At 52.9% G+C, this 18877-nt stretch overlaps 1 protein-coding gene across 7 annotated transcripts in view; it reads right to left on the minus strand.

Annotated features, from left to right (window-relative positions):
* Pde2a (phosphodiesterase 2A) overlaps window positions 1-18877 on the minus strand; it is a 90486-nt gene that overhangs the window by 42627 nt on the left and 28982 nt on the right. For 2 of the 7 annotated variants that reach the window (XM_029479518.2, XM_029479517.2), the window contains exon 2: window positions 18226-18292. In XM_029479518.2, coding sequence (XP_029335378.1) covers window positions 18226-18292 — 67 coding nt within the window. Of the gene's footprint in view, window positions 1-8138; window positions 8201-8509; window positions 8687-18225; window positions 18398-18479; window positions 18534-18877 lie in introns of those variants that run through there. The other 5 variants (XM_029479519.2, XM_021166409.2, XM_085841487.1 and 2 more) reach the window with 5 other exon arrangements.

Raw genomic sequence — 18877 nt, forward strand, 5'->3', positions numbered from 1 at the left:
CTCCCACAGAGTTATGCCCTGTGCCACACACATCACCCCAAGATATCACACATGGACACAATCACTGTGACCTTCTCACAGCAGGTCCCACACAGTCGTTGACACAGGGTGGCTCCAGTGTCCACAGTGTCCCACCTTGACTGTCACACAGTGATTCATTCCTGTCACCTCCGCTGGGGATGTCTCACATTCTCTGTGTCACACATCACATCGGGCCAGTGTTGCACCCTGTCACAGCTCTAGGATAGGTTTCCATGCTGGCTCTGTGCCACACTGTTTCATTTCATTGCCACCTCAGGGCCTCTCTGCCCCCCCCATAAATAAAAGAATAAAGGAATAAGTGTGGTTTGAAAATAGCAGGGGGAACACTGGGTAGAAGGGTTGAGAAGGGCAAGACAGAATCTAAGTTAAATGAAATAAAATAAAAATGTTTCAGCAAAATGACCCGCAGAATGAGAGGAAAATACTTGCAAATTTTGTATCTAATAAAGATTTACCACATAAGGAAATCCTGTGACCCAACAGCCACAGAAAGCAAACAATCCAACCTAAAGCATGAACAAAGGACTTGAGTAGACGTTTCCCTAGAAAAGACACTCACGAGATACACAGAGGCTGGCTGTGCAGAAGGATGCGCAACATCTCCAATTGTGTAGAAAAGAAAATGAAAGCCACAGCAAGAGGCCATGTCACACCCATTCTGAAGGCTATTACCTGAGAAATCCGAAAAGAGTGGGGGTATGGCTAAGGTGTGGAGAGACAGACACCCTTATATACCATGGGGAGGACCAGAAACTGATGCAGGGAGACATGATGTGGCCATTCCTAAAACCAATAACACAGCCAAGTGTGCTAGTGCACACCTGTAACTCCAGGACCCAGTGGGCCCAGGCAAGAAGATCACGCATTCAACGCAAACAGGCCTGCAAACAGGTTGGTGCTTGCCACCAACCCTGAGTTGATTCCTGGCATCCACATGGCAGAGGAGAGAATTGACTCCTGCAAGCTGTCTTCTGACCTCCATGTGTGTGCTATGGTATATATATGCACACACACAAGCACAGGTACACATGCACACACACAAATAAAAGGTAATTCTTTTTTTTAAAGAAACTAAAAAAAAAAAAAAGAAAAGAAAAAGAAACCATATAAATCAATTGTGGATCTTTACCACATGGTCCAGCAAAAGTGATTACTGCTATATAGCCAAGGTCATCGAGGCACAGTATTGAAGGGATCTTTGCACGCCCGTGTTCAGAGGTGCCATATCACAGCACCTAGACAGTGGAAAATGACACGAGTGGCCATAAGTGGGCAAACAGATGAGCAAGAAGGTGTGCACTGGAATCAGTTGGCCATAAGAGGAAGAAAGCCTTGTCAAGTGTTCCAACACGGATGGACCTCTAGGACAATATATTCAGTGAGAGAAAGCCAGTTGCCCAAAAGACACACACTGCATGATTCCAATCAGATGAGGCCCCTAGAGACTAGAAAGTAGCAGGAGCTTACCAGGGTCTGGGGCGGGCAGAAGGCTTTTCCACAGGTAGAGTTTGTTTGGGAGATGGAAAGAGTTTGGAGCTTGTTTCAGAAACAATGTAAACAATTTTGTTGGGTTTTTTTTTTGTTTGTTTGTTTGTTGAGACAGGGTTTCTCTGGGTAGCCCTGACTGCCCTGGAACTTGCTCTGCAGACCAAGCTGGCCTGGAATTCAGAGACGTACCTTCCTTTGCCTCCCCAGTGTGAATATATTTAAGGACAGAAAACTCCTCTGCACATATTTTACTGCAATGAAATGGTTTTTCAACTTAAGAAAATTGAAAACAAAAATGAAGAGGGGCTACAAAGTTGATGAGAGTAAACGTGAGCTGCACATGACTAAGTGGTGACCAGTGTCGCCACTGGGTGACTGGACAGTGAGCTGTATTCTTCTTTATGGTATTGTGCTTAAAGCATTTTTATTTGGAGGCAGGTATAATCCCAGCACTCGGGAAGAAGAGACAGAAGCTGGAGAATCCGTGTAAGATTGAGGCCAGCCTGGTCTACATCATTGTGAGTTCCAGGCCAGCCTGGTCTACATTGTGAGTTCCAGGCCAGCCATGGCTACATAATGAGATCCTGTCTCAAAAAAAAAAAAAAAAAAAAAAAATTAAAAGTTCCACAAGAAAAATGTCTTCTCTTCCTTGACCGTGCCTTCCGTTTAGCAACTCCATCCCTCCTCTGCATAGCTGAGTCTCAGTGTTCGCGCCAGCATGCAGAGATGCATGGAAGTCAGAGTTAGCCTCAGGTGTCTTCATCAACCACTCTCCACATTAGCTCTTCTACCAGGGTCTCTCACTGACTGTGGCCCTGGGCCCTCGTTCAGCCTGGCTGTTTGGTGAGCAAGCCCCAGCGTTTCTCCTGTCTCTGCCTTCCCAGGAACAATATCACAGATGCAGGCTGCCATACCTTTTTTTTTTCCAGTGTGGAAGGATCAAATGTAGATCCTCATACTGGTCAAGCACTTTGCCAGCTATGCTGTCTTGCCAGCCCACTTCTGGGGTTCTTATTATCCTCTCACGCCCATATGATGACAGTCTCTGCCTTCTCTCTCACCTCCAAAGTTATCAATGTGTTCAATCATTTCAGCCTGCACCCCTCTCAAAGGCTTGTTTCAGCTCTCAGGAGGCTCCCAGGGCCTGCCCAGCTCCCTGCTGGGCCACTCCACTCACCACACAACATACAGCACTTGGGCATCTTTCCAACTGCCTATTGTACTGTTCCACTTCCCTGCCTCTTCCCACAGCATGGTCACACTCGGCATTGCGGGTTCACATTTCATTTTGTCATGACCATTACACATCACACATGCAATGCCAGGCCGAAGGCTGCATGCATCATAACCATTTTCACACACTTGATGTTACCTCCTGTCATATCCTTGTTCACACATTTGGCTTTATCATATCATATCCTTGGGGCACACACTGGGCCTCATGGCCACAAGCTCAAGACCACACCTATTACCACACAGTGTCATTTCCTCAGGTTTATGTATTTGATTCTCATGACGTCACACCTGTTATGTACCCATCATTATCCTCGGAGTCACACACAAGGTCTCACGCACTTAGTACCTCAGAGTGCCACACAACCAGTACTCAGCGACTCATTTGCTCTCTACACAGAATCCCATGATCGATCACGGTCAAATACTTAGTAGTATCACATGTCACAGATCCAATGTCCACACCCCTTAGAATACCCATTGTCCCACCACCTATGTCTCAGTGTCACCGAAGCAGCACCCACACCCACCCCTTTGCTGGGTATAGTCACAGAGCTGCTGCCTCGTGTCAACACTGTTTCCTGTTGTTGTGCTCAGAGACCTCAGCTAAGGCATGTTCCTTCAGAGGTTTCCTGTTGTCAGGGTCCAGTCGGGCTAGGCCCTGTCTGGGACCTACAGCTCGTAGCCAGTCAGCAAACACTTTGGGCTCCTGCTTATTCTATGTGGTCTCATGGGGCTTTTCCTGGTCTCCCCTTAACATACTCAAATTGTCCTAGTGCCTGGGCTTGGGCTGGTCCCATGATATGGGCACAGGAGATACTCACTAGGTACCACATAGGCACCATTGATAGAGTGCCTAGCCCTGTGCTTCCTAGTGAGAGTCCTGACAGGCTACAACAAACATTGTCTGATTGACTTTAGACAAGACCAGCAGGTCTCAGTCTGGAAGCCTGACAGAGGAAGGAGAAGGAGGGCAGATGACAAAAGGTCAGAAGGTCAGAGAGTTAGAAAGAGGAAGCCAGAGGAAGCCACCCCTAAGGAAGGCTCCAAGATCTGGGAAATGAGGTAGAAGAGAAAGAAAAGGCTTAGAGTTGAGGAACCACACAGGAGCAAAGTGTCTTAGAGACAGACGGGAACCTGGCAGCGTCAGGGCTGACAAGGATGAAGACAGGATGAGAGAGCAGAGGTCAGTCTGTGGAATTTAGAGAAAACAGGTTCCTCCCTCCCAGGCCAGCACAGTTCTGATTCAGGCTCCAGTCAGGGAACTCAGGGTACGGCCCCCTCCTTCCTGGCTTTTCCTATGGCCCTACAGATTGTCCCTCTTGGTTGCCAAGGCCCCTCACCTCTTGCCCGGGCCAACCTGCAGGAAGGACACAAGGAGGCCAACGCACACGCTCCCCACACGGCTCGAGATAAATATTTCCCGGGAAACGGAACTTGTTCTCTGAGTGTTTACAGCCAAGGGCCAAGCAGGACAGAGCGGGGGGAGGGGATGGTGTTCCGCTCGCTCTCATGCTCATGCCTGGCCCCCAGCATCTGTCCCAACACCCCTGTGGACCTGCTGTATATCTCTCAGCCATTCCCGTTGTTTCTCTGAGCCTGAGCTTGCCCCCCAGCCTGGCCTTATCTTGGCTTTCATCTTCTTCCTTCTGACTGTGCTTTTCTGATGGAAGGACCTGCCTGTGGGGCCATTCCCACTGTTTTCTCACCAGTCGGGTGTGGACAGATGGATGGGCAGACAGAGAGACAGGCTAGGGTGACAGCTGAGACCTCTTCTCTGGTCCCAAGCCTCTTTATGCCCCAGGCCTGTGCAGCCTGACAGGTGGGCACACACAGATGGCAGGGCCTTGGGGCCCCCATGGATGCCAGATGCTACAGCCGACTTGTTGGCAGTAGCTCCCTCAGGGGCCACAGGGCAGCACTGAGGCCACTTGCTACTGATGTGAGAATTCAGGATGCAGCAGGAACAGCTGGCAGGAGGAGTGCGTGATCAGGAATGCTCAACTAGGCCCGGCAAATGGCTTCACTGTGGCCCTTCAGGCTCACCCCCAGTGCCCAGGACCTATGCTCCACTGACCTGCAGTCCTGCCCCATTGCTCATCTGAGCTCGCTCAAGCCTTGCTCCTCCACAGCACCAACCTTGCTTTGCATGGCTCCCAGATCTGCCCATGGTGAACCAGTGAGCCAGTGCCTGAGCCCCCTCCTCCACCATGGAGCCTTTACTTCACTCCCTAGCTCTGGTCCTTGGTACCCTTCATTGATTCTGTTGGGAGCTGACCCCGTGGATTCTGACAACCAGCTGGTCTCTAGTCTTGACTCTCTCCATCCTTTATGTCTCTGTGAAGTCTCTCAGAAGCCTCCATGACTGCCCTAATCCACCAACTGAGCCTCCTTCTTACCTACTCTAACCCTATACACGGGTATGCTCATCCATGAGAGAAGTCTTTGTTAAGCATCTACTGTATACCAGGCCCCAATGAACCCAATAACTCTGTGTGACGTAACAAGTTGCCCAATGCCCGTGCAGGGAGACATAGAGCTGTGAGTGCCCAGGGAGGGGAGAAGATGGAGTCCACCTGAGGTGGGAAACGTCTCACGTTTAACCCGGAGGTGTCAGTATGAGCAAGTGTGGCATGCGGCTGGGGGGACTGAAGATGGAGCAAAGCCACCGGACCGAAGCACTGACTGTTCAAGGACAAGAAGTGGATGTGAAAGACCCCAGTGGGCCTGGGGAGCAGTGCCATGCCAAGGGATATAGTCTTGATTTTCTCCAAAGGCAGCCACGGAGGTGCAGCGGCTGGACCGTGTGTGCATTGGGGAGCTTGGTATCGGCAGCCGTGCATTTGTTCTATGCCTGCCTTGTCTCCGCACCTGCTGCTATCTTCACCCTGGCTGGAGCTCCCAGGACCCCACATAGTCCCTGGTCCCAGCTCGGAGATATTAGCTTGGTGCACTTAGTTCACCAACCTGAACTGTCTCTACTGAGTATGATGTCGTCCCAGGGTCTGGATCTCAGGATTAGCCAGAAAGGCTCCTCCCTCCCGCTGGCCAGAGGCCAGGGAGCCATCCCTAAAGAGTATGCTGAACCAGTACCTGCTGGGTAGGGAGGTGCTGACAGCATGGTGACTATTGCTGCTACCAAGCCAGTGCCAGAAGAATGTCCTGAGCCCACAGAACTTTACAAGCCTCACTTCAGTCCTACTGCGTGCACTGCCTTGTGTGTGTGTGCTGGGGCCGGGGGATAATTTAGTCCCAACTATACAGATCACTGAGCAAGAAAGCTCTTCCCATAACCTGCTGTGGCACAGGCCTGGGTCTGGGCCTCACATGAACCCTGCAGCTTCTCTCAGGCTAATGCTGATAACGTTGCATTTCTGTCCCAGTGACAGTGGGAGATCTTTTTTTGTTTGTTTGGGCTTTTTTGTCGTTGCTTGCTTGTTTAGTGTTATTTTGGGTTCTGAAGACAAAGTACTTTGTATCCCAAGCTGACCACTGAGCCTGATGTGTGCAGTGCTCAGGATGGAACCCAGGGCCTTTGTTCTACTAAGCACGCTGCCGACCTGAACTATATCCATTGGGAGATCTCATCTCTGCTTACAAAGGAGGAACATGGGTTCAGGATGGCTGCATGGCAGACCCAGACCAGAGCAGGTTCTCCCAGATGGCAGAGCTGATGATAACCATCCTTTGAGATGAGTGAAGGGTTGTGGGTAGAACAGAGCTGAGATAGCCCCAGTCTGAAATCCTTAATGAGAGTGAGAGGGAAACAGGACCCAACAGGAAAGGGAGAGAGATGACAGCAGAGAACAAAGGCTTGCTCAGGGGAGGCCTCATGGAGAGGATGCTACTGCTGGAATGGGGAAGGGACTGGATGTGAATTGCAGGCAGGAGGGCTAATGGGCGAGGGACAGAGTCTGCACACAGAGACACAGAACCTGGAGCCAGGCTCCTTCAGCCTCCACAACCCTAGAGGGTCTCAGCTTCTCCAAATCCCTCCCCTTGTGGCTTCCTGGGCTGGTGACAAATGCAGTCTTCCCTGGCGGGTGGCCGAGGCTGCTGAGACACTGCTGGCTCCCAGGAACACCATCTGTCCCAGCTCTGGTGGGAGCTCCCACCCATGGGGAATGCCACGGCAATAAATAAATTAATAATGACGCTCTAGTCCCTCTCCCTTCCTTTGGCCAGCACCTAGCATCAGGACCCAGTCCCATTGCAAGGGACATACTCAGTCCTGGCCTCATGCTACAGTAGGAAAGCCATGTTGAGCCCCTGCCCCAAACCCTGGTGGACATCTCTTTCTCAACTTAATGAATGGACAGGGAGGCATCTAGCCTCAGCTCTACCCTGCTCTGAGTCTTGCCTTCCCCCAACCCTAGCTTATGCTAAGAGCTGTACAGGGCACATGCTCACAGGGCTTGGCACCATGGGGCTGACACTGGCAACAACGTCTTCCCCTCAGTTTTCTTGGGCACACTGGCAGACACAGGAACCAGTGCACATGCACGCACGCACGCGCACACACACACACCACTCTGTTTCAATCTTCCAGACCCACAGTTTACCCCCATTTTTGTTACCCGTTGAACATGGAAGGTTAAATCAAGGCACCCCCCCAAAGACAGTCGGAGCTGGGCTGGTGTCCCTCCATCAGTGGAGGTAGGGAATAAGAAACACAGATTCCAGGCTTAGGGAGCTCGTAGTGCAGGGGCAAGCCAGGCATACACTCAGAGTCACAGTATGAAGAAAGCAGGGTTCTTACGGCACACAGTGGGCAAAGACAACAGGTTGCCCTAGCACCCAACCGCCAGGTGGGAGAGCTCAGAGGAGGAGGCGTGAGCCGGCTGGGGCTGGAGTTGATGGAGAGTGGGAGGAGGTTATCCTGGAGGAGGGGGGCTAGTGCAGAGCCCAGGACTGTTCAGGATGTCAGCAGCAGGTGTTTGGTGAAGCAAGAACGGACGAGGGAGATTATGGTAGGCCGGGGCTTTGGAAGGTCAGGAGGATGGGGACCATGGAGAGTGTGTGAGTAGACAGGTTCAAATTTGGGTGTTAGAAAGATCCTTTCGGCAATCGCGGGGAAGGTGGGGACAATTGGGAGCAAGCAGCCAATGCGTGTCGGGGGCATGGCCAGTGCAGGGGTGGAGATGGGAGAGGAGCTCTGCAGTGGGCAAGGACTCGGAAGGACATAGAGAACCAGAGAGGAGTCAGAAGTGGCTTCCAGCTGAGGTGAGGACAGAGAGCCTGCCCTCCAGGCTGGGCACGGAGTAAGAAGATGGGTCTTGGCATGTGTGTGCCCTTAGGCTGGAGAGGGTGGGCGGGGGATGCAGCTCCAGCCTCCAAATCCTGCACCCCACCCCCAGTGCCCACTGAGCTCTCACCTCCAGTTGGTCGTCTCTACTCCCTGGGGGTTCTGGCTTCTGTGCAAGGGGGTCCTGGCTGGCTGCAGAGACAAGAAGGCCAAGGGCTGAGGCCTACCAGGCCTTCTCCCATTCTCCCCAGTCTGCCCTCCCTGCTTGTGCCCGGCTCTCCCTACAACACCCTTCTTGATCCCTGGGCATCTTTGTCTGCTTTTTCTCAACTCTGAGAACAGAGACACATTTTGCCTTTTTGCCTAGAGTTCCCAAGTTATAGACATGAACACCGTTCTACTCATCCTGAGGTCCCTCCACTTCTACTTTTCTCTCCAGGAAACCTCAGGCCTTCCTAAACCTCAGTTTCCTTATCTGTAAAATGGAATCAGAACACCCACCTGAAGTAGTCAGTGACTCTCCAGAGTGGGCTGGGCCCTGGCTCTCAAAGTCCAGAGATGCTGAAAATCCCAAGAGCTTGTGACGTGTGTGCAAACAGCTATCAACAATCTGGCACTGAGACCTCTGGGCCTCAACTGGACCTCTACCCAGTTCTCCCAGCGCCACCTCCACCACCCCCAGAGTGCTGCTAACAGTGCTGCTTCAGGCCTGACAGACCAGCGACCTGCTCACTGATTCTCAGAGGTCGACCACTCAGGCAACTTGGAGAAGCCCCAGCTTCTCTGCCAAGCACTGTCCTGGGCCAGCTGCAGTCTCCTGCCCCTCCCCCCGCCACCTCCCCACCTCCCAAGCATGTCCCAGCATCGGACAGGCGGTGGGATATTCTGAGCCTGGCTTCGTTCCCGTCAGCTGCTGGCCTCCATGCCAGCCTGGCGAGGGTGCAGGGACTGATTTGATTTGGCAGCTTCGGAAGCCTGTGGTGGGGACAGGGTGGGGAGAGGGGGAGGGGGACAAAACACCCATCCCCGAAAGGAAATAAACAGCCGGAGGCGCTCGCTCTGTAGGATGGGGGAGACACAGTCTGGCATGGGGAAGAGCTAAGTTCCCTGCCTGGCATCCCTCTCTTCCCCACCCAGGCACTGGACACCTGCCTGTGGCTATAGGAGTCTCTGGCCCTCATGGGGGTAATGGGGGAGGTGATAGTGGCTGCACCTGGTATGTGGATGCTTGTGGAATGACCCTGTCAGGTGTCTGTTTGTCTCACGTGTCCCCTATGTCTGGTGGGGTTTCCTGGTTTGCTACATATTCGGCTAGTCCTGAGTGTCACTCAGGTGTCTGTATGTAGAGTGACAGTCTAGGAGTGGCCATCTCCCCAGACAAGTGTGGCTGAGTGGCTAGACCTCTACAGGGGACCGATCATAACCCAGGACACGACAAGATCACCTCTGCTAGCTGCTATAGGGTCTGGCATTTGTTGGCTCCAGTCTGTCCCTTCCCTGTGTGCAATGACCCCGCTAACTCTGCCTTGTCCTGCAGAGGAAATGACGAGCGAGGGCTGAGATAAGTATCTGACCCTAGAGGACATCCCCCTTGTGCACAGAACATCTGCCTCCTCGTCCCCACAGTCCTGAATGCCCTCCTCTCCCAGGAGAACACAGAGTGGAAGAGAGCCTTTACCACCCTCAGAGACTCCTAAGGAGGGCTGCTCCAGTTCAGACACCGAATCTCTCTCTCTCTTCCAATCCCCTCTACTTGACCCCAAGTATAGGGAACTGGAGGAGGGGAGAATCTCAGTTGGGCATTCACAGGCCTTCCCCAGTTCTAATGCCGATCCCTGCCGCATCACACACTTCCCTGCCCCCATGCCTGAGAATACGGATTTACCTGTCCATATATCGCCAGTAACCTAAGAACCTGACCTCTCTGGATTCAGTCAAAAAAACTACCACGGGGTATCGGTGCTCTCGATTCTTTGACCTCTGTGCCAGAGGGCACACAAAACCCTTAGTTCTAAAGGGGAACAGGACAGGGCTATGCCCAAGTTGCCAGGTGGGGCCGTCAGGGTGGGGCGGGGCCTGCTTTGAGAAGATGCAAAGTCTTATCTGTCAGTTCCTCCTCATTGTCCCACTGTCCTCTGGGGAGCCTCTTGGCTTTCCCACCCAGCCACAGGAAGCTGAGTTGCTCCTGAAGACTGAAGGGAGGGATCTCACTGTGGAGGAAGGCATGTCCCCAGCTGTCACTGAGAAACTAGTGAGGTGGGGCCCATCTGCAGGACCCTGAAGGGCTTCACACGAGATGCTGGGGGGCGGGGGTGTTACAGCAAAGAGAAGACGGTAGCAGCCACAGTGACCTCCTTTATATCTGGTCCAGTTTTAACCTGGATGGGATTTGTTTGTGCTTGTGATATCTTTGCACATGTCTGTGTGTCTGTATGCACGGGTACCCATACCAGACATGGAGGGTCAAGTTGAGTCCCAAGGTCAGGGTTTGCCAAATGGAATGGCTATCTAGACATCAGAGACAGTGGAGAAGACAGGGCTGAGCAAAGAAGACAGACAGCAGCTTGGGGCTGTGGGGTAAGGCTAAGAGAGGGTAGCTGGGCTTCAGGAAGTTCCTGTGTATTCTGTGTCTATCATGGTCAATTCCCAAACCCTGGACACCCGAGGCGAAGGGCAAGGTGTGCCCATGACCTAGAGGAGAGGGGCACAGCACAGAGATCTGCCACCGCCTACTGTGTCACTTTAGTCAGGACCTTTCCCTCTCTGAAGCAACGCCTTCATCAGAGGAAAAGGGTTCGACTTGATCTTCTAGGACATTTCCTAGGCTGGCTTTTGAGAGAGTCACACCTGTACAACCAGAAATAGAGACCTATAGGGATGGGAGAGTGCCTGGGGCTCCTGGCCAAGAGAGAGTATGAGAGAACAGGAGTGGAAGAGCAGAGGGGAAAGCCTGGCTGGGGAACCACAGGAAGGCTCTCTGAGAGCCAGTCAGCTGCAGAGGGTTCCCTGCAGGAGACCCTACTCTTGAGACCGAGACAAGAGGGAGTATACAATGGAGCCTTGTGGATGAGGAGAACAGCTGTCTCCCACCTGCTTTCTAGCCTGTGGGAGGAGAAGGCTGGAGGGTGGCAGACAGGGACTCTGCCCTTGAACTTGAGTCCTTCCTCCAATCCTGTCTCACAGAGATCCCAGGGGAAGGGAAAGGCTGGGTGGCAATGAGGTGCACCTGGGGAATCGGGGAGCCCTAGGTCAGACCTGTTAGGTAATGGACTAGTTTTGATTTGGCAGCCTACTAGGCTGGGGAATTCTGGACATGCAGCCTTGACAGGCTTCTGCGGGGTTCACCAAGGTTAGGCTTTAAAAGGCAAGATCTTCTCTTTGAGCCAGGGTTCCTTTCCTGGCCTGGGTAATGAGGCACAAGCAGGATTCAAAAGGCAGTGAGGTACTAGACTACAGGGCTGGTTTTGTGACAAACTGCACGGTGTCTGAGACTCAGGCCAGTCTCCATCAGCTCTTCTAGGCCCCCTAAGCCTCAGGATAAGAGCTGAGTCTGTAGGGAACACAGAGACTATCCTCCAGTTACTCTCTGGGTCCCCAGTCCTCACTGGCAAAGGTTCCTGCATCTGCACACCCGCATCCAGGAAGTACTCACGTCCTGTTTTCCCCTCAGGCAGCTGTTGAGAAAAGGGGTAAGCAGGCCCCTCCTTCTGTCTACATCCATCTACAGCTCTATGAAGACACCTCGAGGGCTGGGAAGAATGGTGCTCTTTGGGGGATGCAGGCAGTGGGTGATGGGACTGACTGCTATGGCATACAAGCTTAGAAAGTGGCAGGTCCCTCACGTGAACATGCACTAAGTCTGCCGTGGCAGGGGCGAGCCCATGTGACCAGGCTAAAAGGGTCACCATCTCCTGTGATGTCAAGGCACCCCCTCCTCCCCTCCTTCCCTTGGGGGGTGGAGCTGCCATCCCTCCCCAAGCTATCTGTCTCCATTGTGTCTTGTTATGTTTTTAATAACTGAACATTGACATTAACAAGGCAGGTGGCTGCAGCTCTTCCCAGCAGCCCCATTTAGCATCATTGAATCATCAAATCATCAGATTCTAGAATCCTTGCATGCACAGAATGTCCGCATCTTGGGCTCCCAGAGTCCCAGCATCTTAAAATCACAGAATGTAGGATTCACACAGCCACACACCCACCCAGCCCTGGGCTGAGAGCTGAGAGTCATAGAAGGCGATCATCCTCCCAGTGAGATGACAGTCCCTCAGGAGCTGGCACTCATACAGCCCTCAGAGCCATGGGCCTCCAAACTTCCTCGCTTAACAAGTGAGAAAATGCAGAAGGAGTGCACCCCAAAGCAAGGAACCCAGCAATGCCCAGCCTTGACACTGCACAGCTGCACCTATACAGGTTGGTGTTTCTGACGACTGGACAACCTTCAAGTTCTGAAGACCCCATGCTTGCATGGGGTCAGCTGCTGCCCGCCTCCCCGCCCCTCTCAAGTGTCCTTTCCGCCTCTTCTCATTCTTTTCTCTTCAATACCTTCAGCCTGTCTCCACCACCGTCCACCCTGGTGTGCTAACCAACCGTGCATGGGGGTTGCAAAGGGCTAATTCCCTCCGGGCAAGAGACAGGAAAAGCAAAATGTCTTCCTTCACCCCAGGCACCAGCTGGAAAGGAAGGGCAGGCTCCTCAAAACAGGAAGGCCGGGGCCCTGGGGGGTGACCACATCAGAGACAGTTCACAGAAGTCTGAGCTATAAAGTCCAGGGAAGCAGCAGTCTACAATTTACATGAGAAGGGTCAGGTACATTGCTCATTTTCATAAATTTACATTTCTTCTCATATATTTTTTTGGATTTGAAGTCTACTAATTTTTGCAGCTTGTTTTAGTTTTAGTTTTAGTTTTAGTTTTAGTTTTTGTTTTTGTTTTTGTTTTTCCAGTTCTGAACATGCTTGCTGCCCAGGGCAGAACACCAGTTGCCCACATATGGATTGATGAGAATACAGCAGCCCTGAGTGGGATCCAAGTCCCCTGTTAGTCTGGTAGCTGGTGACCTCCTGGCTGGTAACCTCCTGGGAGGTACTCCTTGGATTCAGGCCCAGGCTTGCACCCCCACACCATCTCCTCTCTTGGGCTCTCAGAGGCTACATAGAGCCCACCCAGTCACCTCACTTCTCCCCTTCTCCTCCCACCTCTGTTGCTGGGCTCCCTATCCCAGCACAGAGTCCTTGCCCTGCCGTCCTTTCCCTGACCAGGTCCCATCATCCCCAGCATGGACTGCAGCAGCCTAAGCCTCAGTTTCCACTCCAGGAAGCGGCACACAATCCTGCACAAGCCAGACATCCAGTTCCTCCTCTCATGCCGACTCCCTGGAAAACATCCAGAATCTTCAACATGGTTTGTAAGCCCTGAACATCTTGGATCCTGCCAGCCTCACCAGCCACATCTCCTGTCTCCTGATGTCCTTCCCCTGCCTTGGCCACCTTGGCAGTCCAGGGTTCAGGTCCATAAGCACAAACATGGGGCTTGAGAGTGCCAGTCTTCTTCCCTGTGTCTGCCACCAAGCCACCACAGTTACCATCCTCCTTTCTCCAGGGTGTTCTCTAGGCTTATCCCTAGGCCCTCGGAGTTGTTTCTTTCTGAAAGCTACCTAGCTTGCTCTTCCTCTAACCCTGGGCTCAGGGCCCCAGTCGGCTCTGCCTTAGTCACACACATCAGCCTCTGTCTGGGTTCTCTCCCGCCTCACCCCTGGCACCCGCGTCTGAGCTACCTGCCACGGGCTAGTATTGCGCAGACTTGAGGACGCTCATCTCTCACCTCGCTATTAACAGAGCGTCCACCTAGGAAGGCCTGGCAGTATATAGAGTTAGGACGGGCAGAGCAAGGGGTGCAAGAACCCCGGGAGACTGGGTTAAAGACTACAGAAAGCATTCAGCCCAGTCCTAGAGTCACCAGAGCAGCCATCAGAGTAAGGACAGAATATCCATGGCAAAGACATTGTGTTCTCAAGCCCACGAGAGCAGGTACCAGAGGAATTGGCTGAACATTCAAGGAAGGCTTCTTGGAAGAAGGGTTTCTTCTTTCTTGATTGAGACAAGGAAGGTGATTGAAATGAGAGGTTGGGAGCAAGGACATTCCTGGGAGGTCAAAGTCAGAGGGGCTGGAGGCCTTAGGATGCAGGGAAGAACGGACATAGATAGCATGATGCTCACCCCATGGCCAGGGCGGGCACAGCTGGTAGGCTGGCAGGCAAGAGTGCCCCAGCTGTGGCTGGGAAGCATTTCCTGTCTCTTTGCCAGGGGGGTCATTAATAATCATTTACCCGCCACAGGCAGTACAGAGGCCAGCCAAGGAACAGCATGGCGCTGGGGCCAGAGCCCAGCCTGGTGGCCAGGAAAGCTGGACAGTGGTATCAGCTCTGCCACACACTGTGAGCCCTGGCCCAGCCATCTCTCTTCCTCTCTGGGAATGTTAGAGGGATGAGGTTCTGGGAGGAACTCCCCTGCTCAGGACTTCAGTTCCTCTAGCTGACAGCGTGGGCTGCCAACCCTCCAGGGCAATCCAATAGCAAGTAGGAGACAGACCTAGTTTGGAACACAGGAAGCCAGACCCCAATGGGTTGGATATGGAAGACTCCATAGAACCAAGTGCAATTTAGGCTGGGGAGGTGCTGAGAGAGGCATGAGGAGGGGCTGGTGCACATGGAAGCTAAGAATCCCACCAAATGATCCTAATGCGTTAAACGGTACCTGTGTGGCTGAGCAGGACCTCCGCCAACACTTGTAGGCATTTGCATGAGTTCAGCCGATAGGCAAGATGTCATCAAAGGACCCCACAAATTAGAAAGAACTAGCTAAACGATGATGGCGACCACAATTATGACAGTGACTCAGCCAAAGACGATGGGTAAAAAAGGGAGCAAAAAGCTGGAGACCAGGGATGGCGACCAGAAGCCAGGCAGCGAGCGCTGCTGGCGTAGTTGGGCAGACACAGCATGATTTCCTACCACAGTTCCACACCCACCGCGCACTGCTTCAAGGCCCAGCTTATGCACAACCCACTTGAAGAATCTTCTAGAAGGTAATGCTGAATAAGCCCCAGCCCCTTTCTAATTAACTGGGATGGCTCTGTGCCTCCAACTTAGGAGTCCTGAATGTTCTTTAACAACACCTGTTGGGAGTGCCGGGAAGGGCTGTCCCAGAGCATTCTCTGGAAAGTATGATGTGAATCTCTATTGCCTGGGACCTCTGCCATCAGACTAAAGGGTCCCCAAAAATTTACCAGGTCAACCCTTTCCGGTAATGGGTTCTGTGAGAACAGTGTCTGTCTCTGATGTGGGGTCAACAAAGGCAGATACAAACTGAAGTCTTTCTGACTGTCTCCTAGTCTGACGACATAGTGAAGGGAGGAGGAGAGGGGAGCACGGAGCGGGAGGGGGAGAGCTTTGGTAAAGTATCACCGAGGTGATATTGACCCAAAAAGACAACCTAACCATTCCGGTTTGAACAGTATACTGTTTTCAGGTTTGGTCAACTCCAGGCACAGTCTGCTCTGGTATAGAGGGGCACCTCCAGAGACACCACCCAACCTTTTGGTCAGTGCTAGACCCTCCCTTCTGCTGAGGTTGTAGTAAACACAGTAGACTTGCTGACACGTGTATCCTCTCCCCACCCTCTAAAACCTGGCCCCAAACACGGGACAAGCTAAGAGGAAAAGAACAAAGGTTCTCTGACCACAACATCACCCGCCGCCCGCCTGTCCAGCGCCTGCTCAGCAGGAAACTCAAGACAAAGGCTTTGGTCAAAGTGAGAAGGATGAAGGGCAAAGGCTAGGGGCAGCCTGGGTTGGGAGGGCAGGCGAGGGCATCTCTAGGGACTTGATTAGAAGGAAAGCAAGGACAGGAAGGCAGCCAAGCCTGCCTTGCACATATACGTCATTCCACAAACATTTATGGGGCACCTGCTGAATTCACACATGGCCAAACATAATATACCTCTTTTCTCACACCACACACCTTATGCACACACTCCACTGCCCAGACCTCAGTCCTGCCCCAAGGCATCCCTAACTCATCCTAACTCACTGTCCATGCCCCACACTCTCCTCATCACATGCAAACAGCTCCCAGGGAGAAAAGATCACAGAACCCACACCTCACACTGAAAAAGTCACACGGCTCACACCCACACCCACACTTCACACCACACTCAGACTCCATCTCCCACCGTGCACCTCACACACCTCACACTCACCTTCCTAGCCACAGATGCATGTACCCAACTAAACACACACATGCACACACACACATACCACTCAGACACAGAAGCACGTGTGCAGACATCTTCTGCATAATTTGCATGCTTAATGTCAGACTAAAATATCACCCATTTGTAGACACACAAAGTCCTTCAGTCTGGAAACTGCTTTCTCTTGCCCACCCTCCAACCTGGTCAACCAGCTGCTGAGTAAACCGGACCCTGGGTCTTGGCTGCACCTGGTCTCGTCCATAGTTGCACAAACAGTCACCAAAGGCACATAGCACACAAACACTAACACACAGGCGTCCAGATATTTTCTCTAAGCAAACCCAGGATGTACCATAGTGACCCTAAGCTACCCAGGAGGCTAGAAGCACACCCAGACATGAACCTCCACTCCTCTCTCACAGGACATCCATTCGAAACCAACAGGACCATACTAGGACTCATTCTGACCACATACTGCAGACAAATAGCATGTATAGCCACTTATTCAGTCTTCAACATGCAAGCTGTCCCTATAGCATCACAATGCCATGACAGATACAACCACATGCACACACCACAGTCACTCGCTGTGCTACAACTCCCACCCACAATCCTGCCACTGTAGTCACACAGAGCATGTAACACCACAGACTCACAATCTCCATACTGTCATCTCCCCATGCTGAATCTCATTCAAATGATGTGATTATACATAGCACAACATATATGATTACACACTCAACACATGCTATGCACACAGGAACCCTCACATAAGCACATATACCCCAGACTCACCCATCCCTCACCACAGGTGAAGGACATTTACCCCCTCTCTCTATCCCCAAACCCAACTGCCCCAGTCACTACCAGGACAGCTGGGATAAGGAGATATAATGTATAAGTTATAAATACCAGTGTCCCACCTCACGATCCCTACCCACCATATATTTTGGGCACCCTGAGGCTACATTCTCCACATTTAAGCCCTTGGACTTGAGTCCATCCTATGCCATACCTGAGAACACAGGCACAGGTGGAGGTCCTAGAGGCTCCAGCCCTGTCTTCTGAGCCAGTTCCCCCACGACCCAAAGTAGAGGCAGACATGTAGGGAAGGCATGGTCACAGAAAGACCCTAGCACAAAGATAGAGACCTACAGAAACGGAAGGGCTGAACAGACCAGGAGAGGTAGGCAGCCTGGAGCAACACACTAAACAAGAGAACAGCAGAGGGGCCAAAGGACGATGCACTCAGAAATTTGGGAACTGGAAGAATGATGTGGGACTATCACATCTAGAGGCTGGGAGGCAACAGGAGGAGACTGGAGGTCTGTGTAAAAGGTGAGGACTGGGAGGGGGGAGTCTGGCAGAGGAGAAGAGAGAATCTGGGTTTTAAAAGGGGGTTGGACCCTTGGGTTGGGTGGAAGATGGTGACTAGAATCTAGATGATTAGTAAGGATGGGGAGTAAGACTTTATAAAATAGAAGATAGAGGTTTGGGGGTGAGGTCTCACTTATGAGGTAAAGCTCTCTGCAGCCAGGGGCTTAGAGGATATGGGTGTGCCTGGAATCTGATATGTACAGTAGAGAGCCAGAGGTTTGGGAAGGGAGTGGGGCTAACCTGGGAGGAGGGAACTCCGGGCTTATACAGAGCTGTTAATGTGGCTGAGGGGGGCAACGAGGATTAGGACTTCGGGGTTTGGGATGGAGGAGTTCTAGATGCGAAGCGGAGTCAGAATCTGGAGTGGCGTTTGAGCTATGAGCCGAAGAATCAAGGACCCCCTCTGGGTATGGCTGCAGTCCCATTCAGTACAAGACGGGTTCCAAACTAAGGGAAGGGTCTCTCAGGAGAGAGTAGACCGTGGGGCAGACGACTGCAAGCTCTTCAGAGGTCGGGCCCTCACCGTGCTCTCCCCGGACACCCGCTTCTCCCTGTTACCCAGAATGGGGGGGGGGGGGGGGCTCCTACCTGCAGGCTGTCGGCGCATGGCTGCGGCGGCGGCTCGTCCGGCTTGAGGAAGACCTGCTGGCCCCGCCTGAGGAATTGGACAACAGCGATGAGGATGTGGTGCAACACCAGGACCATGCTCGCAGCCGCCCGCCCGCCCCTCCAGCCCGGCCCGCTGCACTCGGTCAGCCTGTCCGCAACAGCTTCGCCGGTCCGCGCGAGGGTCCGCCCTGGTCCCGCCCCCGTCCCGCCCCAGGCCTCCAGGCCCCGCCTACGTTTCTGCTACGGGGGACAGCACTTCAACGCCTTCCAAAGATCGGACCCCACCCGATCCCGGCCGGCTTGCTCTCTGCCAGGCCTTCACCCTCTTAAGTCTCCTGCAGCGGGTCGGCTACGAGGGCTCCCCCTCCTCGGTCGCCTCTCAGCCTTCGCTGCCTTCTGCTTATCCTATCGTCACTCCTCCTATGTGGTAGGGCCCCTCCCAGAGTCCCGCGCACTGTCGCACCACATTCTCTCCCCATCACTTGGACTTCAGTAGCCCGGCCAGAACCCCGAGGCCGAGTCCAGCGCAGTGCGGGGAGAGGAGCCGCGGCCACAGTCCGGGAGCCCCGAGGTCCCTTCACTCCTTCCAGTACAGAGGGTAGAGGAAAGTGAGGGAGAAATTTAGAGGTCG

This window comes from Mus caroli, unplaced genomic scaffold, assembly GCF_978045245.1.
Source record: "Mus caroli unplaced genomic scaffold, Mus_caroli_1 scaffold_8, whole genome shotgun sequence".
In the NCBI taxonomy this organism is placed as follows: domain Eukaryota; kingdom Metazoa; phylum Chordata; class Mammalia; order Rodentia; family Muridae; genus Mus; species Mus caroli.